The 19,829-nt window shown below is 57.3% G+C and overlaps 1 protein-coding gene across 14 annotated transcripts in view; it reads right to left on the bottom strand.

The window, feature by feature from the left end:
* Window positions 1-19,829, bottom strand: part of KCNT1 (potassium sodium-activated channel subfamily T member 1) — a 77,405-nt gene that overhangs the window by 8,018 nt on the left and 49,558 nt on the right. For 7 of the 14 annotated variants that reach the window (XM_039561961.1, XM_039561964.1, XM_039561967.1 and 4 more), the window contains 27 exons: window positions 14,899-14,978; window positions 13,776-13,875; window positions 12,580-12,636; window positions 12,194-12,242; window positions 11,976-12,035; window positions 11,125-11,199; window positions 10,696-10,779; window positions 10,191-10,285; window positions 9,141-9,321; window positions 8,885-9,049; window positions 8,649-8,785; window positions 8,417-8,480; window positions 7,943-8,051; window positions 7,655-7,763; window positions 6,745-6,894; window positions 6,347-6,585; window positions 4,595-4,880; window positions 4,072-4,177; window positions 3,815-3,987; window positions 3,546-3,617; window positions 3,143-3,277; window positions 2,788-2,899; window positions 2,404-2,505; window positions 2,221-2,304; window positions 1,749-1,877; window positions 1,342-1,362; window positions 193-496 (listed from right to left, as the gene is read on the bottom strand). In XM_039561961.1, coding sequence (XP_039417895.1) covers window positions 193-496; window positions 1,342-1,362; window positions 1,749-1,877; window positions 2,221-2,304; window positions 2,404-2,505; window positions 2,788-2,899; window positions 3,143-3,277; window positions 3,546-3,617; window positions 3,815-3,987; window positions 4,072-4,177; window positions 4,595-4,880; window positions 6,347-6,585; window positions 6,745-6,894; window positions 7,655-7,763; window positions 7,943-8,051; window positions 8,417-8,480; window positions 8,649-8,785; window positions 8,885-9,049; window positions 9,141-9,321; window positions 10,191-10,285; window positions 10,696-10,779; window positions 11,125-11,199; window positions 11,976-12,035; window positions 12,194-12,242; window positions 12,580-12,636; window positions 13,776-13,875; window positions 14,899-14,978 — 3,278 coding nt within the window. The remainder of the gene's footprint in view (window positions 1-192; window positions 497-1,341; window positions 1,363-1,748; window positions 1,878-2,220; window positions 2,305-2,403; window positions 2,506-2,787; window positions 2,900-3,142; window positions 3,278-3,545; window positions 3,618-3,814; window positions 3,988-4,071; window positions 4,178-4,594; window positions 4,881-6,346; window positions 6,586-6,744; window positions 6,895-7,654; window positions 7,764-7,942; window positions 8,052-8,416; window positions 8,481-8,648; window positions 8,786-8,884; window positions 9,050-9,140; window positions 9,322-10,190; window positions 10,286-10,695; window positions 10,780-11,124; window positions 11,200-11,975; window positions 12,036-12,193; window positions 12,243-12,579; window positions 12,637-13,775; window positions 13,876-14,898; window positions 14,979-19,829) is intronic. The other 7 variants (XM_039561965.1, XM_039561969.1, XM_039561975.1 and 4 more) reach the window with 4 other exon arrangements.

The following is a 19,829-nucleotide window of genomic DNA, read 5'->3' as shown; positions in this document are numbered from 1 at the left end:
GGGGCGCGGCGCTAAGCTCGGCAAGGGGTTAGGCTCGGCATGGGGTTAGGCTCGGCATGGGGTTAGGCTCGGCATGGGGTTAGGCTGGCTCAGGGTCGGGCTTGGCGCGGGGTTAGGCTCGGCCGGGGGTTACCTGAGGAGCCCGCGAGCGGGAGGCACCACCGCAGAGCAGCTCGGCCGAACGGCACTTACCGTACCCGGTGGTGGGCAAGCCCAGGTGCTTCATACGGTTTTTTACGAGCTCGGACAGCTCCTGCCGCTCGGAGCGCCGGTACAGGCTGAGGCGCTGCTGGCTGATCCACTCGGCCGTCTTGCTGGAGTGCTTGTTGCCCTTCCTGCTGAGCCGCCGGGCCCACTGCATGCTCTTGCGCCGCAGCAGCGGGTGCTCCGACTGGTCGCTGGAACACGAGTTGCGGTGGTGGCTCGTCTTGATGCCCCAGTGCTCCTTGACGTCCTTCGTGTCCTCGCAGTCCTCAACATTGATTGAGATCTGTGACTGGAAGCCCAGCAGGTCACGCGGGATGGGGGGTGGCCAAGAAGGGTTTGGCCTGTGTGTGGCAGGGTGGGATCTCTCCCACGGGATGGGTCCTTGCTCTGACCCGAACGGGCTCTCCCAGCACTGCAAGAACCACCTGGCTGGCAGATTTCACAGGATCCCGGAACGGTTTGGATTGGAAGGAGCTTAAAGCTCATCTGGTTCACTTCCTGCCATGGGCGGGGACATTTTTCACCAGACCAGGTTGCTCCAAGTCCTGTCCAACCTGGGCTTCCAGGGATGGGGCAGCCACAGCTTCCCTTGGATAAGCACTGCTGAGGGGAGTCTCATGGGCACCTGACACCTCACACAGAATCACCTCCAGGGTATCTGCCCAAGGAACAGCCATGCCCTCATCTCCCTCTCTCTCCTCTTACAGCAGCTGTGCTGCCACATCTCTGACCCAGCAATCCCCACTGGCGAGCAGGAATTTATTAATAAAGCCTTTTAAAGCATCTCAAAGAGCTGGGTTGCATTTAATTAAATGTCAACTTTCAGCTCCCTGTCGCTGCTTCCTTACAAAGTTGAAAACTGAAGGTATTTAAAAGGGATCCTGGCTCGCTCCCTTGCTCCTTATCCCAGTTAATTACATCAGGGCACTGAGGACTTTTCCCGGAGCGCTGAGGCTCAGCCAGAACCTCCCTTCCATGGGGACAGGCAGCACTGTGCTGGCACTGGGGCTGAGAGCTGGCACAAAGCACAGGGTGGCTCTCAGTGGCCACAGCCAGCCCAGGGATCGGCCACAGGGTAGGGGAGATGGGGACGCAGCGCCCGAGCGCGCACGGCTGGACACGAGTGGCACTCACCTGTGCTCTGATGTCGTGGGGCTGCAGCGGGGGAGAAGGAAGGGAAAACCAAGAGTCAGCCCAGCAAAGGGGCAGCCCTGCTGTGCCCTCCCTGTTCCCCGAGGTGCCCGGTGGCATGGCAGAGCCGTGCCAAGGACATCCAGCACTGCCCAGAGAGACGCGCACAGACACTGTCCCAGCGTGTCCAGCTGGAGAACCAGGACACCGCCACCCAATGCAGCCACACGAATGAAAAAACCACAAATCCCCCTTCCCTTGTTCTCCCCTCCCCTCCCTTCCCCACTGCTGCAACCAGGTCTGAGGTGCCCCAGGGACCAACACCCTCCTGGATCTCACCTCTGCTGGGTGATGCTCAGCTGGGACCACCAGCAGCCCCTTGCCGGCACACGCCACCACCGTGCCCCTACCTCGGAGGTTGCGAACATGTGCGACTCCGTCCTGTAAATCCCGATGGGAATCTCGGCACTGGAGGAGCAAAGCTTCTGGAAGAGGCGGCCGTACGTCCGGATCCACAGGTCATCCTCAGTGATCTTCATCTGAGCAGCAGAAGACAAATGTGAACCCTCACATGCATGTCAGGCTGCTCCTGAGCTTCACCCCGGCTCATCCACCACAATCCCAAAAGCCAGCTGGACTCGACAAGTAAACCAGGGGCAATTTCTGACCTCAGCCCTCAGAACAGAGAGCTTGGTCCTTGGCAGCTCTTGGGTTTTTGGTAGCGCTGAGATTCCCCAGGAGGGGAACAATGACCTGGCAATGCTGCTGCCCCCCAGTTCTGCAGAAGAGGGGAACCCCCAGCCCGTGCACAGGGTGACAAATGCCACCAGATCCAGGACAACTTGGCCTGATGGTTTCAACCCCAGGGGCCTTGGCACGTACCGCACAGAGGTACCCGGAGCCCGGCGTGGTATCGAGGCCCAGCAGCAGCCGAGTGATGGTGATCATGTAATCCTTCACGAACGACTGGGGGGAGACATTTGGGCAGGAAACCAGGGAAGGGTTTGCTCAGATACTCCCCGGGGGATGCAAAGGGGAGGCCACAGCTGCAGGGCTGCGTCTCACCTGGTAGAGCAGTGTGTCCAACATGCTGATGCTGAAGACCCTCCCGGCCGCGAAGGGCAGCCGGAACATGAAGGCCAGGTTGGAGCCATTCTCGCGCTCTCTCTGGAAGAAGAAGGGGAAGTTTGAGCTCAGATTGCACAGAAACTTAGAGGACTCATGGCAATGGGAGGGCACAGGGATAATGTTTCTGGTGGGTGTGGCAGGAGGGAAACAGGGCACCATCTTTGCACTGTAGAAAAAGAGGATTTTTCTCTCCATGGAAATGTGCGAGACATGATTGGGTTTTCCAGACATGGGAAGAGCACGGGACTTTGAGGAGCTCAAATGCAGTCACTGTCAGAGTTGACTTTTCAAGCCCCTGTGCAGGGAATGACCTCCTCTTACCTTTTCTAGTTTGGAAAGGGCCAGAGAGTAACTGTCCTTTGCTCTGAACTGCATGAACCTCATGTTGGAGGGGTGGGTCAGCTCCGTGATAATGCTGAGGCTGGGGAAGAGCCTGCATTGGAAAGAGACCTGTTATCCTGCAGCTGTCTCAGAGGATTTAAAGCCCGAGGAAGACCACAGTGACCCCTGTCCTGTTTGAGGTCAGAAACAGCTGATGAGATGCTGTTTTCTAGAGCAAACCCAACACCAGATGTGTCCCACTGCCCACAGCCACCACCCCAGGCACCACCAGCCTTCCCGGTCTTGTCCCCAGCAGTGGTCAGTGGCTGTGACCAAGGCAGTGGTCACCCCTCACCTGAACATGGTCTGGACATTGACAATCGTCTTGGCATCTGCCATGTAGTCCTCCTCGGCACTCATGGTGCTCTCCTTGTCCACCACCACCAGGTTGTCAGCGTAGATGATGCCACACTGCAGCAAACTGTCCAGGCTGGGCAGTCCCCAAAGAGAAGAGCGCAGGGTCAGCCCTTGGAAACGACACAGGGAAGCAGCACAGGGGTTCCACGGCGAGCCCAGGCTGCTCCCGACCTGCTCTTCACCTGCTCCCATCTCCCAGGGAGGGGTTGATAACCCGAGAAGCCCAAGGTGGGCTCAGCTCTATGGTACCAACCCTGGGGCTTCTCATGGGGTGGCCCAAAAGTCTGGGCTGGGGTAAAAGCAACGATTCAGGCACAACAGCCACACGTGGGAACACCTACTTGTCAATGGTGCCCTCCATGTAGTAAACCATGGGGAAACAGCAGATGGCCTCCAGAAAGTGGTGCTCAGGCCTGGGGGGAGAGCCACAGAGAGCGAGGTGGTTCAGCACAGCCATGCAGCAAAGACAGACACAAAACCCAGGGCCGGCCAGCCAAGGTACCCAACGGCAGCACTGCTGCTCCCTCACATCCCACCCCCAGCACGAGATGCTCACGAAAACACAGGGAGGGTTCTGCGTGAGGGAAAATGTCCGTGGAAAAGTACTTGCTTGTTGTCCAGCAGCAGCACGATGGGGTTGAGCTCCTTGCGGGAGCGGTAGTACGCCCGCAGCGGGACGATGAAGTTGTAGAGCCCGTTCCCTGCCGTCTCCGCAGAAACGATGATCAGTTTGTTCTTGAACCCGTAGGCTTTGGCATCCTCAAAGCTGTTGTGTTTGCAGCCCTGTGCGTGGGACGGCGCAGGGACTCAGTGGACACGTCCTGGGGGGGGGTTCAGCCCCAGGCAGCCCACACAGCCCCTCCACACCTTGTCCAGCCTCAGGCAGCAGAACGGGGCTTTCTCAGGCAGAAGGTGGCACAGGGTTGGGGAACTCCCGATGTAGGGCGAGTTCGGGGGGTAGCCCTTCACGTACCTGCAGCAGAGAGGAATCTGTGTGAGGACACGGGGAGAGCTTTCCATTTATCCAAAGCTCAGGTGCTGGGGAAAATATTCAACAGCAACACCGGCAAATGCCCTGCAACACTCTCCTGCAGCAGCTGGGAATTTCCCCAAATACACATATTTAGGAATATTTTTTGCTATGCAAAGGGCGGTGAGATTGTAAAGTTGCAGGGGGAGAGCCAATTGTGTGCTCATGGAAAAGCTGAGAGGGGCTGAGCCTCAGCATCCCCCGGGTACTACTGAGCACTGTCACATGCCATGGTCCCAGTGTCTCTGAAACTGGGACAAACTGGATGCAACCACAATGAACCAGAGGGAACTGGATCAAACTGGATCCCACTGGAATGAACCACACAAGGAAGGGCTCCAGCGATGGAGAGCGACTCACTCCACAACTGCCGACCCCTCCTCGTCCGACTGCGTCATCTCGTCCTCGGACTGGTCGCTGAGCAGGTCGCAGGGCAGCAGGGACGAGGTGTCGGCCAGCTCGAGGACGGGGGCGATGCTGGGCCGGCGCGTGCCCGAGCCGTTCTCGGCCGGCAGTGCCAGCTTGCTGCTGTTGGCAGGGCGGCACTCGGTGTTCTGCAGGTCCATGGCCACTGTACCTGGACACGGCGGGGAGGGAGCACAGCAAACACGCTCTAAGCGGGGGAGAGGCAGCAAAGCGTCGAGCCCTGCACAGGGATGAGACAGCCCAGTGGATGCTCAACCATTTGTGGGCACAGGGAGTGCAGGTAAAGCCCCCAGCAGTGACCTCCTCCTGGGCACCGCTGTATGCAGCATCTCCCCAGGGCACAGCTGTCACTGGGGTCTGTCCCTCTCTCCTTTGCCCTCACTTCAGCTCCATGCCCAGCTGAACCACTCGCCCACCTGCTGCTCCCTGAACTGCAAAACCTGGCTCTGCACGAGTTTTTATGGTGCTGATGTATCTCTGAGATGACAACCTTGCAGCCTAATCCCTGCCCGCAGCTCCTCGCGGGCTCTGGGGGACACCAGCCAGGTTAGGAACCACATCTGCCCTGGCACTGCCCTTCCTATGGACACCCCTCTGCCCCAGAGACAGGCAGTTAGGCAGCAATGCCCTCACCCACGTCCCACATCCCTCCTGATCAGCTCCAGATGTTACAATCACAGAATCCTTAAGGCTGGAAAAGTCCTCTAAGATCACTGAGTCCAACCCCTCCCTCAGCACCACCACCCTGCCACTAAAGCATGTTCCCAAATGCCACATCTACGCATCATTTAAATCCCTGCAGGGATGGTGACTCCACCACTGCCCTGAGCAGCTGTGCCAATGCTTGACAACCTTTCCTGTGAAGGAATTTTTCCTAATATCCAGCAAGGGACAAGAAAGACTTCCTCACGCTGTCCTCCAGCAGCCTCCAAAAACCAAACACGTTGATGGAGTGTCCCATTAGGCAGAGCCCAGGCACCAGCCTTGCCAAACACCACTGCCCTGCTGGCACTCGCGTCATTCCTGTCCCTCTCGTCACCTTTGGCAAAGGTCCCTCTGTGCAGGAGCCGTGTGAGAACTGTGACAAACACTGCTCAGCAAAGCGCTCTGCAGCTTGCTGGGGGATAATCTATGCAAATTGCTGCTCAGGAGTACAAACACATAAATTATTTGCCTGAAATATAATGTGCTCGTGTGGCTCAGCTCCTCCAAAACTTGTTCTCCCCAGATACAAGCGGGAAGTAATGACTCACGATATTTTTCACTTGCACAAATGCAGCGCTCGCTGCAGAGAAAACTACGCTCTTCCTCTGCTCGGGAATCATAAACGTGATTTAGGATGTGGCCCACGGCATTTCTTCATCCAGCCTTGGAAACAATTGAGGGCTAAATCCAGGCTTGGGGCATTTATGCAAATACCCTTAATGGTAATGGACATCACGAGGTTTACTAACGATATTTGAGCTTGCTGAGAGCACCCCGGGTGCAAGGAAACGTGTATTTTACTGGTGAGATGACTGGGAGAGAGGATGGAAAGGGGTTTTCAGTGGCTTTGGCACTGGTGGGGGAGGGCAGGGCAAGGAGTGTGCCAAACACAAAATAAAACGAATTGTGGGGGAGGAAATGAACCCAAACCTGGGGAAGGTGATGGAGTGGTGTGTGCAGGCTCCTGCTGCCCCGACTCACCCATGCTGGCGATGATGCTGTGCACGGGCAGGCGGGAGGGGCCGTCGTAGCTGTCTCTGCCCGCAAAGCCCTTCTTCTTCTGCTTCTCCTCCTGCTTGAAGATGAAGGCAGAGTTCTCCTCCTTGGTGATGTTGATGTAGAAGCAGGTGTCCGACGCTGCCATGATGTGCCGCGGGCCGGGGTTCAGCAGGATGCTCTTGTTCTCCTCCCTCCGGATGCCGATCAGGCAGACCCCGTACCTGTGCCGGGAGCACGGGGTGGGCATTCCCAGCTGGAGAAAAACCCCTCCGGGGCATTGTCCCTGCACCAAGGACCTGGCAGTGCCCTCCAGCCGCAGCCCTGACCCCCAGGCGTGCAGACTGGACGATACCCGCTGCCCACCGCCCCCCTGCCCTCACTTCTTGTGCGCGTGGAAGGCGGCGTAGGTGAAGCTCTTCCCCTCGTACTCCATGAAGAACTTGCTGTCCCCCATGCGGATGTGATAGACCTCATTGCCCGAGCAGCGCCCGTACATCCGCTGCCACTGCTCCGGGGACTCCTGGCCCTCCCTGCAACGACAGCAGCAGAGGAGGGATGGACCCCCTGGAGCTGGGGTGGGACGCCTTGGGGCTGGCACAGATCCCAGAACTCCAGCCAGATCCCAGGGCAGAGCCCCAATAATCTCTGGAGCTGCCACGGAGCCCGGTGGCAGTGAGGTGACAGTGACACATCGCCACGAGCTGTTGGTGCCCGCCGAGGATGAGCTCGTTTTCATTTTGGGTTTTAAGTGCCTTTTTATTTAATGAGGGCTCCTGCAGAGTGCAGAGGGAGGGTTCAGTGCCCGTGTTGGCAAACAGCTCCGAGCATGGGGTGAGAGGCATCTGGCAAGGATGTTTCATAACAGTTTTGATGGCACTTTACCCAAAATTCAGACATTTCTGACCAGCCAAGGAGTGCAGGGCGCACACCACTGCTCTCCTGTGCTGTCAGAGCTCCTTCCAGCCATGCTGGATGATATACCCACCAAAAAACCCTGCAGGGTCTGGGGCTGCTTGTGCTGTGAATTCACCTTCCTGCCAGCAGGCCCGTGCCAATATAAAGATATTTTTATTCCCAGTCTCTGGAAAGTTGGTGTTGCCCAGCCCAGCTGCACTGGGTATGGCTCCCTTACAATATGGCCCTGGGTGGGGGCCCCAGATCCCACTGTGCTCCCCAGACCCATCCCAGACCCCCACCCTCTCCCCCTGGTCTCAGAGGCCTCAGTTCTGCCATCCCTCCAGGCCCAGGCAGGGGTAGGGGAAGGCAGGGATGTGCAGGGACAGCACTCACTGGCCACGGGAGGTGTGCACCAGCAGCGTGATGAGGGTGGAGGTGGCGGGGCAGACGCAGTTCAGGGCCAGCATGGCGTATTTGCACTCCTCTTCACAGACAACGTGATCTGAAAGGCACAGGGGACGGTCACGGAGGAGAGGGGGACAGAGGGGTTTCCCTGGCTGGCAGTGCCCGGGAATGTGGTCATTTCGGGGTGGTGTTGGGCACTGGGTGTTTCCTCCTCTCCTGCCAATCCAGGAGGGCTCCCAGCTGACCAAGAGCTGCTGTGCAGCTGCTCCAACTCACCTGCAAACTTGACATGAAATTTGTTTTCTGGCTTTAAGATCTGAACATAGAGAGGACAGTTTGGAGCAAAGTCTTTGACAGCCCAGGCCCTCAGGATGGTCTGGTGGTCCTGGACAAGGACAAGAGCAACAAGAGCTCCTTGGTTGATGTGTTATTTCCCCCAAGGCTTCTACACCTGGGATGAACTGCAAAGCACCCAGCCACCCTGGAGATGTACGGCAAGGGCTCCTCCTGCCCCTGCTGCTCCCTGAAACCCAGCACTGACAGGAAACCAGGACAGCAGAAGGAAGGTGAGCCCACAGGGGCTCAGCCACCAGTGTGCCGCTGCATGTGCCATCCCTGTGCCATCCCCGAGGTTCTCCATGGCACTCAGCCCCTTCCTGTGCTGGGCAGAGGTGAGATCAGCATCACCCCAGTCCCTCCTGCCTGGGAAATGCCCCATCCCTGACCGTGCCACCCGCCAGCCAGGCTCACCGCCGCTGTTCGGTCCACTTCGTTTCGGCTGCTGAGAATGAAGCAAGCTTCTCCATTGTCCATCCTGCCACGAGAGAGCAGTGACCCCATGAAGTGCACGGCCCCACAGCACTGGGCACTGCCCATCCCAGTCAGGGCACTGCCAGCCCCCCCCAGACCCAGCAAAGGCACTCGAGGACGCAGCTGGGGTGACATTCCTCGCCGGGGATGTGCAGTGTGTCCCTCTGCTCACTTGGCTCTCATGAGGTCCTGGTCCTTCAGCGCAGAGCCCTGCAGGTAAATCACCCGCTGTGACCACAGGGGGATCTGCAGCACCCGCCGCACCTGGATGTCCATCTCTGTTGGGCAAAGGATCACCACGTAGTAATCCTGGAAGAGAGAGGCCACCGTGGGTCAGGGTTCTGTGGGCCAGCGAGGCTGTGAGCCCAGCAAGTGACCCAGTGCCGTGTGACCCAGCCTGGTCCTCACCTGCAGGCGTGGGTGGGCGTAGAACTCGTTGAGGAAGTCCATGAGGAGATCAATCTTGAGGGAGCTGACACAGAGCACCACGTGTTTCTCCGTCTGCGCGCGGTGCCGGCTGTAATTCCCGCCCGACTTCTGCCGCTCCATCCACAGGTAGACGAGCTCCTCGAACTGCAGAGGGCACAGAGCTGATGTCCCCACCGGCAGGGCCACCCCAAAGCAGGCTCTGTGGTCCCCCAGCCCGCAGCTGTGCGGGTCTCACCTGGAGCGGCAGCACCACCAGGGCCACGCAGATCATGATGACGACGAGGAGCTGGGAAGGCCAAATCTTTGGTGTCACATCTCCGTAGCCCACAGTGGAAAAGGTGACGATGCAGAAATAGAAGGACTTGAAGAGGGAGAGCTTCTCACCTGCTCTTTCTAAATGCTGGATGCCACAGGTCCTGGAAGGGAAAAGCCCCATCACAGCAGGGGCTGCCCTGCCCAGGACACGGGGCAGCAGAACCCCACAAACCTGCAGCTCAAAGCCATCTTGCTAAACACAAGCATCACCCAAGCCTTCCTGGGCCCAAATTGTACCCCCCCTCCCCCAAACTCATCCAGCAGCAGGGCTGGGAGCACCACTGAGCTCTGAAATAGCATTAGTCATCCACATCAGAGCATCGTCTTTATTGCCAAAAACTCATGAACCTAAAAGCCTCATTTCCTCTCCATTCAGCAACTTAATGGTATAATATGCCTCAAACCCAGACCAAGGGAGCCAGAGGAGGATTCAAAGCCTCATTCGGAGCTAAATAGCCAGTGATGAGCTCTGCTCCCCCTGCCCAGAGGAACACCCTTGATGCTGGCAATGTGGGGGGTAAAGGGCCCAGTTAATTAGCAAGAGCACCAGTGGGCAATTACAAAAATGAGCTCAGGAGCTGTGGCTTGGGGGGGGGGAAGAGCTTGGCTGGACCCTGGAGTGCAATGGGTTCTGATGAATGAGCCATCCCTGGTCAATGAGCCACCCCACACACGTCCCTGTGGGAAGCTGCTGTCCCTGCCCTCAGCCCTGCTCGGAGACTCACATTTCCACATCCCCCAGCTCCCTCTGACAACACCCTCACATCTGCTAAAAAATTCCTGTTAGAACCCTAGAATTAGGGAGGATAATTAGTTTGACTTTGAAAGCCCCTCAAGGTGTTCAGTGTGCTGCGGGACAGGGGAAGGTGTGAGCACTGCAAGAGCCCAGCTCTGCCAGCCACCCCGGGATGGGCACAGCTGGATTCCCAGATCAGGAAGGGGGTTTAGTGAAACGGAGAACAACACTCACCCCGTGAACACGAGACACAGGAGGGTGCAGATCAGGATGAGCACCTGGTTGAACATCGCCGACTGGGTCCTTTGGATGGCTCGGTGCAGGTCGTTCTGGGGAGAGAGGGGAGGGCTCCCAGCAGCTCACAGAGCCTGAGGGGAAATATCCTCCAAGCACCACCTGCTGCCTTGCTGGCTCCAGCAATGCCCTCCCCAGTGAAGGTCAAGCCTGGATTTAGCCCTTGGGAACGGGTGTGCGTTCCCATCAGCAGGTCTGGGATGCATGGGAGTGGCTGGAATACCTCACCCCTGGCCACCCCTGTCAATGTGCAGCCAGCAGAGTTGGCGTGCTTCAGGCACTGAGGGATTCCTGGTCACAGCCTCGCCTTCCAGCCTGGCATTCCCTGGCATGGCTGCATACCCCGAGCTCCAAATCCTGCCCCAGAGCTGGGGGCAGCCAAGGGTCCCCCCCAGTCCTGCTGCCCTCCCCATCCCCGAGGAGCTGGACAAAAAGGGTCACTCACAATCATGTTCTCCAGGGCGTACTTGGCCAGCCAGCAGTTCAGAAACACGGGAATAAACAAATTCCGCAAAGGAGGCCAGAATATCTACAAAAGCAAGGGTTATTCACAGAAAAATCCATGTTCTTTTGAAAAATAGAGCTGTAAGCAGCCAATCCACCCTCTGTGGAAGGATCCCACTCCAAGCTGAGCAGAAGCCACCACCAAACACAGCCCTGCTTCCCTGGCTGCAGCGGAGCAGCTGAAAAGGGAGGATGGGTTTTGGGATAACGCTCCAGAGAAAGTCATTATACTGTAAAACACTGAAGGAAAAATTTCCTGCCAGCCTTAAATACCACTTGGCCAGACACTCATTTTCCTTTATTTCACCACCAAAACTCGGCACTGACTACACTTTAGAGCCGCTTTCAAATGTCACCAGGACACACTCACCGTGATGATAAACGGCACTGTGTTGATCATCTCCAGGATGAAGGAAATGCGGAAAATCTGTTCCCAGATGTTCCCCTAAGGGATTAAAAACAAACAAGAATCAAATAAGCTGAAAAATTTGCCAGGGGACAATTAAAACAACCGCACTCTGCCACAGACTCTGCCGGATGAGGGAAATAGGGTGCAGGAACCAGGAGAGGTGCAGTGGTGCTGGCAGCCACGTTGAGGGCAGGAAACATTCCCAAACTCTTCAGTCCTCTCCACAGCCACCACATCCCTCTGTCTGCCACTGCTGCTGCCCAGAACTGGGGAACAACGCTTCATGCAAGGATGGAGAGTGACAGTGACAGCTACAGACCGCTGGCACTCAGACCGGGGGCAACGCAGGGTCCGAGCCTCTGCTGCCAACCCTCCCCTGGTCCCTGAGAAGATGCCATTTGTTAAGGTCACTTTTTTTTGGCCATTTTAAGGGGCTTTGGTCCAAATGAGTCAGCTTGTGCCGCTCCTTGTCTGGCTTGGAGCGGTGCCACTCCCTCCGGGGGCAGCAGAGCAGGAGTCACCCCGCCGAGCTCAGCCCAGCCTGAGGAAACTCGGGATGTGTCAGCCTGACGCTGAAAACAGTGAACCTGCGTTAAACGGGTCTGGATTTCTGAGAAAGCAGAAAAAGAAGAGATTCTGCTCTGCACAACGCTTATCCAGCAGCCCGAGGGGGAATGAGAAAGGAAAACATCCAGAGCCAGCTGAGACATCGCCGAGACAAACGCTGCAGGCTCCAGACAGCTCTGAGCAGGAGAGATGAGTTCCCGCCGAGGGGCAGAGCCGGGCTGTGCCCTCCCGCCCCGGGCTCTCACCTTGTAGCTGAGATAGATGAGCAGCATGGTCTCCAGGAAGCTGATGAGAGCGATGCTGACCTGCAGGGACACACAGGGGAGGCTCCGAGGGCTCTCTCCAGGTGCTGCCAGTGGATCAGAGCTCGCCGAGCCCCCCCTGCCCCGGGGAGCCCCTGGGTGGGGCACAGCTCCAAGCCCATCTCCCCTGGGCTCCTGCACACCCATCCAGGGCTGCTCACCTGCACGGCCCACAGCGGCGTTTTTCTGTCCACCCAAAAGATGTGTGACCTGCAAAGGAAACCCAGAGGGGATCTGAGCTGTGGCCCAGCTGTCGGTGTCCTTACCCCCCACCGAACGCAAATCCGAGGCCATCACTGATGCAGGAGCTGCTGTTCCCCACTGCAGTTTGCTCGAGCAGCCCCTGCACTGGGAATAAGCCATTCCCGAGGGTGCAGCCACAGGCATTTACCAATGGATTTGGTTCTGGGATGCTGCTCCACATCCCTCGAGCAGCCCCACGAGCAAGAAATGGCCTCAGGCAGCTGCCAGCAGCAGCCGCCTCCATCCCTGCATTCCCACATCCTGGCAGAGATGACCCCGAGCTCTGGAGCAGCTCCCCACTCACCAGTTTATGTTGGTGGACTGGTTGAACGCTGTGTAATTCTGCTTTTCGCATTCCCAACTAGGAGAGAGAGCAGGGAAAAGCAGTCAGGGAGGGAACAGGGACGCTGGGATTGACTCCCCGGGCTCACGAGGGGCCCTTGTTGCTGGGGGAGCACTGGACAACATTTCCATGGATCCAACACCCCGATTCCTACAGCCAGGGCTTTCCACAGGACAAGTCTTGCCCAGGCAGCCTTAAACATCCCATTACTGGAGCATAAAACCCCTCAGGTGCTTCAGCCCCTACCTGAGGTGCTGTGGGATGCTGATCCTCCCTGGCACAGTGCGGAACACAGGGCTGCAGGGAATTGGGAACTGGGAATTACCAGGTTACAATCAGCAAAAAATTGCTGAGCTGCAGCTTCTGGGACAAGGCTGGCTGGGCCCCCAGCACCCTGCCAGGCAGGCAGCACCGAGCCAAGCTCTCCCTGCCTTGTTGTGAGGGATGTGCTCCTGCTGGCCAGCCTTGCTGCTGCCACACACCCTCAGGAAAGTGGAATTCCCTGAACTGCAGCTGTGCTAAACCTTTCAAGGATGAGCATCTGTGGCCTGCTCCCCTCTCACAGGTCTGAAAGCACTTTCAGAACGTGCAGGTGCACTTGGTAATCTGCAGCCTTTACAAGGAGAAAATCAGATCGCCAGTTCTCCTAGCTCTTGGAAAAACCCCACATTGTACATGAGCTGAAGGAAGCAAGGACGCATTAAAAACAGGCTTATGCTGAAACCCAGCACAAAGCTGAGATATGGAATCATCCATCACCTCAAGGATCCACACAGCACAGCGTGTTTCCCTCTCAAATGCTTAAACGGGATTTAGTGTAAATGTCTTCAAGGGCGTTAGCCTTCAGACAATATTTGCATGGTGATGCCCTGGAGTCACTGAGCTCTCGCCTGTGTCTGAAGGCCACATTGAGCCCTGACAGAGTCAGGCAGAATTTGGAAATGAACACGACCTGAATTTTTCCACCATGCACTGCGCAGGGCCAGCAGATACCCCCACACCCATCCGCAGGGTTGGAGCAGGGAGCAAAGGCCTTGGGCCTGGGAAGTTTTGTTAAACTATCAATTCAAACAGCTGGAGTGAGGAAAAAACCCATCCTCCCACCCACTGCATCCACACTGAGCCCTGCCTCGGCTGGGGAGCCTGGGGGCACTCACCAGCCTATGCCCTCCTCAGGGTTGTCGAGCAGGACACGGACGATGTACAGGAGGCACGTGAGCAGCTTCAGAGAGAAGTTGAAGAGCCGGATCCTCAGGCCTGCGGTGGAGGGGAGCATGGATGGGGCAGCATTCCTGGGCACCCCAAGCACCCCATGGATCCCAAACACCCTGGGCACCCTCTGCATCCACAACACAACCCCACAAGTTTTGCACAGCCCCAGAGCACAGAAGCCCTCTGATCCCCGGGGAGCTGCAGGAGCCCCAGGACAGCAGCACTGCCCACGCTTTTCCTGGGTCTCCACATGTCCACATATACAGGACACCAACACAGAAATAAAGATTTGTCAGCTCCTTGCTGACCCCAATAGATGTGAGAGACAAATGAGGAGCTGCTGGAGTGTGTCCCACTCATTAGCAGGCATCCACTGAAAAGCACCAGACCAGCACTGACCACGTTACAACCAGCTTGCAGGAGCAGGGACAGCGAGGGAAAGCTGCTGCTTTATCCACTCTGCCTCCCCAGCCAGTTCATTGGGTTATTACTCAAATTACAAGTGAGAAATTCATCACATTTTCATTAAAAACTTCCCCGTGGGCACCCTGTTGTGCTGCACTCCAGCTTTTTAACAAGACAACAGGATGCAGGCAGGAAAAGAAAATGTGCATTTATAAATTAACGAGCAGGCCCCCTCCAGACAGCTAATGACATCTCGGAGAAAGAAAATAAAAACACCATTAGTCAAGTGGAGACTAATCCCGATGGCTGGAGCAGGAGTGGGTAACTCGCAGCCTGCCCTGGCTGTCCCCACAGCCTCAGGGGAGCACAGCCAGCCCGTGACGGGGACATTTGCTCCCTGACACCCACCCTGCTCCCAGCCAGCTTGTCCCAGCTGTTTGTCACGCTGCGGCTGTCCCCAGGGAGCAGAGGTGGCAGGGGGCATCCCCTCCTCCCCACGCAAAGCATCCCCCAAACCGAGCTGGCCAACAGAGGGGCCGAGAGGCGGCAGCAGCCCCGGGCTGGGGACACGCGGGGACACGGCCACCAGCAGATGGCAATGGCTTCTCATCCCGCAGGACAGAGCGCGGCTCTCCCGGAGCGTTCCGCGCACGCAGCACTCACTCGATCGCTGGTTTTTGATGAAGAAGAGCTTCAGCCGCTCCTTGAAGGTGTTTTCATTCACGTAGAACTCGACCTGCACCCTGCGGGGAGAGCGCCCAGAGGGGCCCGTCAGCGGGGCGGCAGGGCAGGCCAGGAGCCCCCCAGGAGCCACCCTGTCCCCCCACCCCAGCTGGGTGACCCCGCTGGCATCCCACAGTGATCCCGGGCTCAGCCTCGGGCTCCCGGCTGTTGCCGCAGCCCCAAACCAGCAGCCGGGAGCCCCAGTGACCACCAAAGCAGCAGATGTGACCCCCGGGCCAGCTCTGCTGTGGGCCCAGGGCTGGGCTTTCGTTCACACACAACCAGCTGACAGCAGACTCACAAAGTTCTCCTTTCACACGCACTTTACAACATCCAAAACCTCCCACAAAAGCAGCGACCTTGGAGCAGCCTCCCCCAGTTTTATCTGCTCCAGCCCCCCCAGCTGCAGCAGAGCAGGAGCTGGAGAGGGCAGTGTCCCCAGTATGCCCCAGCTCTGCCCGGGGAGGAGAAACACTCAGCATCGAAGCTGTTAAAAACAATTCGGCTCCCAAAGGAGAAAATTTCCCTTTGTTGCTAAGATACCGCATTTGGCTATTCCAGAAAAACCCAGGAGCTGACAATCAGCTCCAGACATCACTTGGCATCCAGGGTCACTGGTGGTGACTCGTGGCACGGGGACGAGGTGCCAGGGCAGAGAGCCACCTGCCAGGGCACTGCACAGCATCCGGCAGCGAGGAGCCGCAGGTGAACCTGGAAATGTCCCATCCCCGCCTTCCTCGGCTTCTCCTGCCCCCCCGCCGGCCCCGACCGCAGCCCCCTGCCAGTCCCACATCCCGGGCGGGTGCCCACGGCCATGGGGATGGGAGAAAACCTCCCCGAGGCTGGAGGCTCCTCCCCAGGGATGTCAGCAGGGTCTGGGATCGGCGCACCTGGATGAAGGGCGTGCGGGCAAAACCGGTCCCAGCTCAGTTCCTCCACCGCCGCCTCTCGTGGCACTTTATAAACGCCCGCAGCCCTTTGCAAACTCATTATTCATCACCCTAAACCGCGCTGCTGCTGCTGCTGAGCGCCGGTGAAACGCGAGCGGCTCCTCCTGCCAAGGCTTCGGACTGAGCAAGGCAAAGCCCGGAGCGGTTCCCGTCCGGCCCGCGGTGGGGTGAGGTGAATTAGCGATCGCTTCCCCCGTTCACGGCACTCAACACGTCCTAAGGAAGCGCTGCTGTTATTACTCCTTTTTTAACTGCCTGCAAGAGGGCATCGAGACCTCATGAATCAGGCGTGTTCCCCAGCCAAGGCTGAGCAAATGGAGCAAGGTGAGCAAACTCCCGGCGGCAGTCGTTGCCAGCCCACCCCATCCCGCAGGTGTCGGCTTCGGCCGGGCGCTGCCACCGGATCCTGATTTATTGGGAAGCAGCTGCTCCTCGCTCTGACACCGAGGGATAAATATTTACTGAGCGTTCGTGCCCAGCTGAGCAGGCAGCAAATTGGGAAGGGGTTTTATCAGACCCTCATTGCTCGGGGGTCCCTCATCCTGGGCTCCGCCCCAGCCGGCCTAAGGGGTAGGGAGGGGCTTTGCACCACACCTGGTCAGTGGTCACCAGGAGAAAGGAGCAGGGAGGCAGGTGGGTAACCCCAGGCCCCAGTGCAGGGAGAGAGCAGGGGTATTTATGAGCCCTGGCTCACCGGCACGATGCCTGAGGAGCAAACAGCATTAATGCAGAGCCTCAAAGCCCAGCCTTTACACGTGTTAAAATTAATTGTTCCCAGAGCCAGACTCGGCAAATCATTTTTCTGTGTCAGGGCATAAATCAGCTGTCACTGCTGCTCACAACACTGCACACAAGATAATTGCTCCTTCTCCTTATTAAAAATGCCCAGGAAGTGCTGGGAACCGGCTTTCAGCTCCGGCAGCAGCGCTGAGCACCCCATTCATCAGCGTCCCCGAGGATTAAGCGCCTTGAGGAGCCGGAGACTTCAGGGAGCACGATTCCTCTCTCAGACATTTGTCTCGTATCAAAGCAACAAACAGCAGAATAAATCTCTGTCACCAGACAGATGGTTCACTGATCTGTAGAGCTGTGGCTCACCTCGAGAAAAGGACTGTAATTGCTGATGGATAAAAGAACTAAATTATTAGATCTAACTTTTTATGATAAAGTAGCCCACATATTCATCCATCCCGATGGCTGCAGGAAGAAGGAACTCTGGAAAAGCAATAAAGCAGCAAAAGCCATGTCTTGGCTGGGGGGAAGGGGGTGTTTAGCACTGCAGAGAGATGAAGGAATAAAAGAATGTGGAAGGAAGATGTTCCTGTGCAAACAGCCTGCCAAGGTTGAGCCCCAGAGCGCTGTGGGCGTCCCACTCTGCAGGTGAAGCCAACATCCCGCAGCTGGATGAGGGATGGTCCTTCCCAGGCAGCAGCACCATTCCAAAGTATCAAAGCTCCTGCTCCATTTCCAGCTGAGGGAAGGAGATGGTATCATGTCAAATGTACCCTTTAATTTCATTGTCAGGAAGTTAACTGGAGATAAAAATCGAGCAAAACTCTTCCTGCATTATTACCACCCCAAAACACACCGTGACAGCTCTGCCTTCGCAGCAGCTCAGCCAGGAAGGGGTGTTCGAAGTGTCCCCTCCCTGCTGCTGTGGCTGGACATCCTTCCCACCTGGGGCATCCTTCCCACCTGGAACATCGTCCCCACTGTCCGAGCATCTCTCCTGCTGGCCAAGGATCCCTCCCACTGGGACCATCCTTCCCACCATCCCAGCATCCTCCTCACTGTCCGAGAATCCCAGTGCCAGCCCATCCCAGGCCACTCCAAGGGGCAGCAGCCCCACAGGCAGCACACAGCTTCCCCCCCCTCGCCCCTGCTGAACCCCCCCAGGCCATGCAAACAACGATCCCGGTACAAGTTTAGATACCAGCCCTCTGCTTGGAAGTGTAATTACTGCTATTATGCACTTCATAACGCCTGAGCGACTTCATTTTCTTTGCTCGGTTATTTATTGTACTTTATTAATCTAAGATTAGAGGCAATTTGTTGTAAGATGATGAGTTCCCAAAAAAAGACACAATAGTTTGTTGGGAAAAGTGCAGGATGAAAGGCTGGGACGAGCACATGCCAGCCCACTGGCATTAAAACAGACACCGAGGAGCACAGCCCCTGCTCCACCACTTTCACTTTCCCCAGAGAGCTGGGACAAGCTTTAGAAAAGGAGGAAAACACAGAAATTATGAACCCAGGTGCAGCCCCCCACACAGGCAGTGCAGGGGAGGTGGAGAAACCCCCAACCTCTGCATCCACGGGACACTTACATGGGCAGTGGGGCACAGGCAGCTCCCTCCGATCCCCTCGGCCTGTGACAGTCGCTGGGCTCGGCCTGAAAGCTGAGACGGCCCCAAAATCCAGCGGCCAGCCAAGGGAGGGAGCTGCCAGCCCTGCCCAGAGCTCCCCTGCTCCCTGCTGCTCTCTGCAGAAGGACTTGGCTGCCCAGGGTGGTTTTGAAGTATTTTGTATCAGTCACTTATTGCCATGAGAAGAGCCTTATTTATTTGAATAAATAAAATATTCAAATAAATAAGGCTCTTGATAGGGAAAAAGAACCCTCAGCCTCTCCCCACAGCTCCGTTTCTTCCCCTCACACTTCAGCTGGGTGGGAAATGCTGGTTTCAGTAGAATTCCAGAACGGGTTGGGTTGGAAGGGACCTTAAAGCTCATCTCATTGCAACCCCCTTCCACTAGACCAGGTTGCTCCCATGCCCACCCAACCTGGGACAATTTCTGGTCCCAGGAAACTTCTTAAGGAATTTCTGCCATCATGTAGCAGGATGCAAACAAGACTCTTCAGATTTTTTTTTTTTTTTGAAACAAACAAACAAAACAACAAACCAGCAAAATCTCTGCGATCTGGGGGGTGTCAGCACCCACCTCTGCCAGGGCAGCTCAGGTGAGAGCCCACTTCACCCCTCCACTCCAGCTCAGCCAAGAGGACAGCTCTGCAAACCCACACGGATCAAACACATAAGGAAAGTGGCTGCAGCCCCGTCTGGAATTACAGAAATGTGCTGCTGGCCCGGATGGGCTCCCTGGGGACGGATTGTGGGCACCAGACCAGCTGAGAGGAAGGTGAGGAGCAGGGCGGGCAGTGCAGGTCTGCAGCATTTCCTCTCGCAGCACCTCGAGGAGCAGCAGAGGAGGCTGTGCAGAAGGCAGCATGCTCTGAAGGCACCGTGCCATGGCCAGGCTGCCTCCGGCCCCTCGCTCAGCACCGGGAGCAGCTGGTGCCAGCCGGGCGCTGTGGGCAGCAGGAACCTGAGCAGAGCCAAAATCCTTCCCAAATAAAGCACCAAACCTGCCAGGCTGGCGCTCAGGTACCCGCTGATGAACTACATGAACTACCCAGGCAGCTCCTGATTCCCTTTGGGATGTTTTTCACTTTTTCCCACCATTTTCTCGGTGTTTGGATACAGAAGCTACAGCGAGACGGATGGCACGGGGTGAGCTCTGCGTCCTGCCCGCCTCTGTGCCCTGTGTTTGCCATCCTCCGTCCACCCCGGGGTGAGCAGAGGACGGGGACAGCTCCAGCCCTGCCCAGCCGAGCTCCCGGCTCGCCGGCGCTCCGAGCCGCTCCCGGAGCAGGCTTTGGGAATGGGAATGGGAATAGCTGTACAGCTGTGTGCACACAGACAGCCTGGGCGCCTGCCAAAGGCACAGACAGGGAACAAGCTGCCCCCACGCTCAATAAGCAGTAATTGAACAATTACTCAAAGGAGCAGGGCTGTGGTTTCGGCAGGGCTGCACCGGCGAGAGAACGGCTTCAAACTGGGGGGGGGGGGATCGGCTCCGGGGGCTGCTCCTGCCACGCCGGGTCCCTCATGGGCCGGGAGATGCAGGGATTCACCCATCCCG

The sequence above is a fragment of the Corvus cornix genome, chromosome 17 (genome assembly GCF_000738735.6).
Source record: "Corvus cornix cornix isolate S_Up_H32 chromosome 17, ASM73873v5, whole genome shotgun sequence".
Lineage (NCBI taxonomy): Eukaryota > Metazoa > Chordata > Aves > Passeriformes > Corvidae > Corvus > Corvus cornix.
Note: the sequence above shows the minus strand (reverse complement) of the source record. Positions and strands in the feature narration are given on the sequence as shown.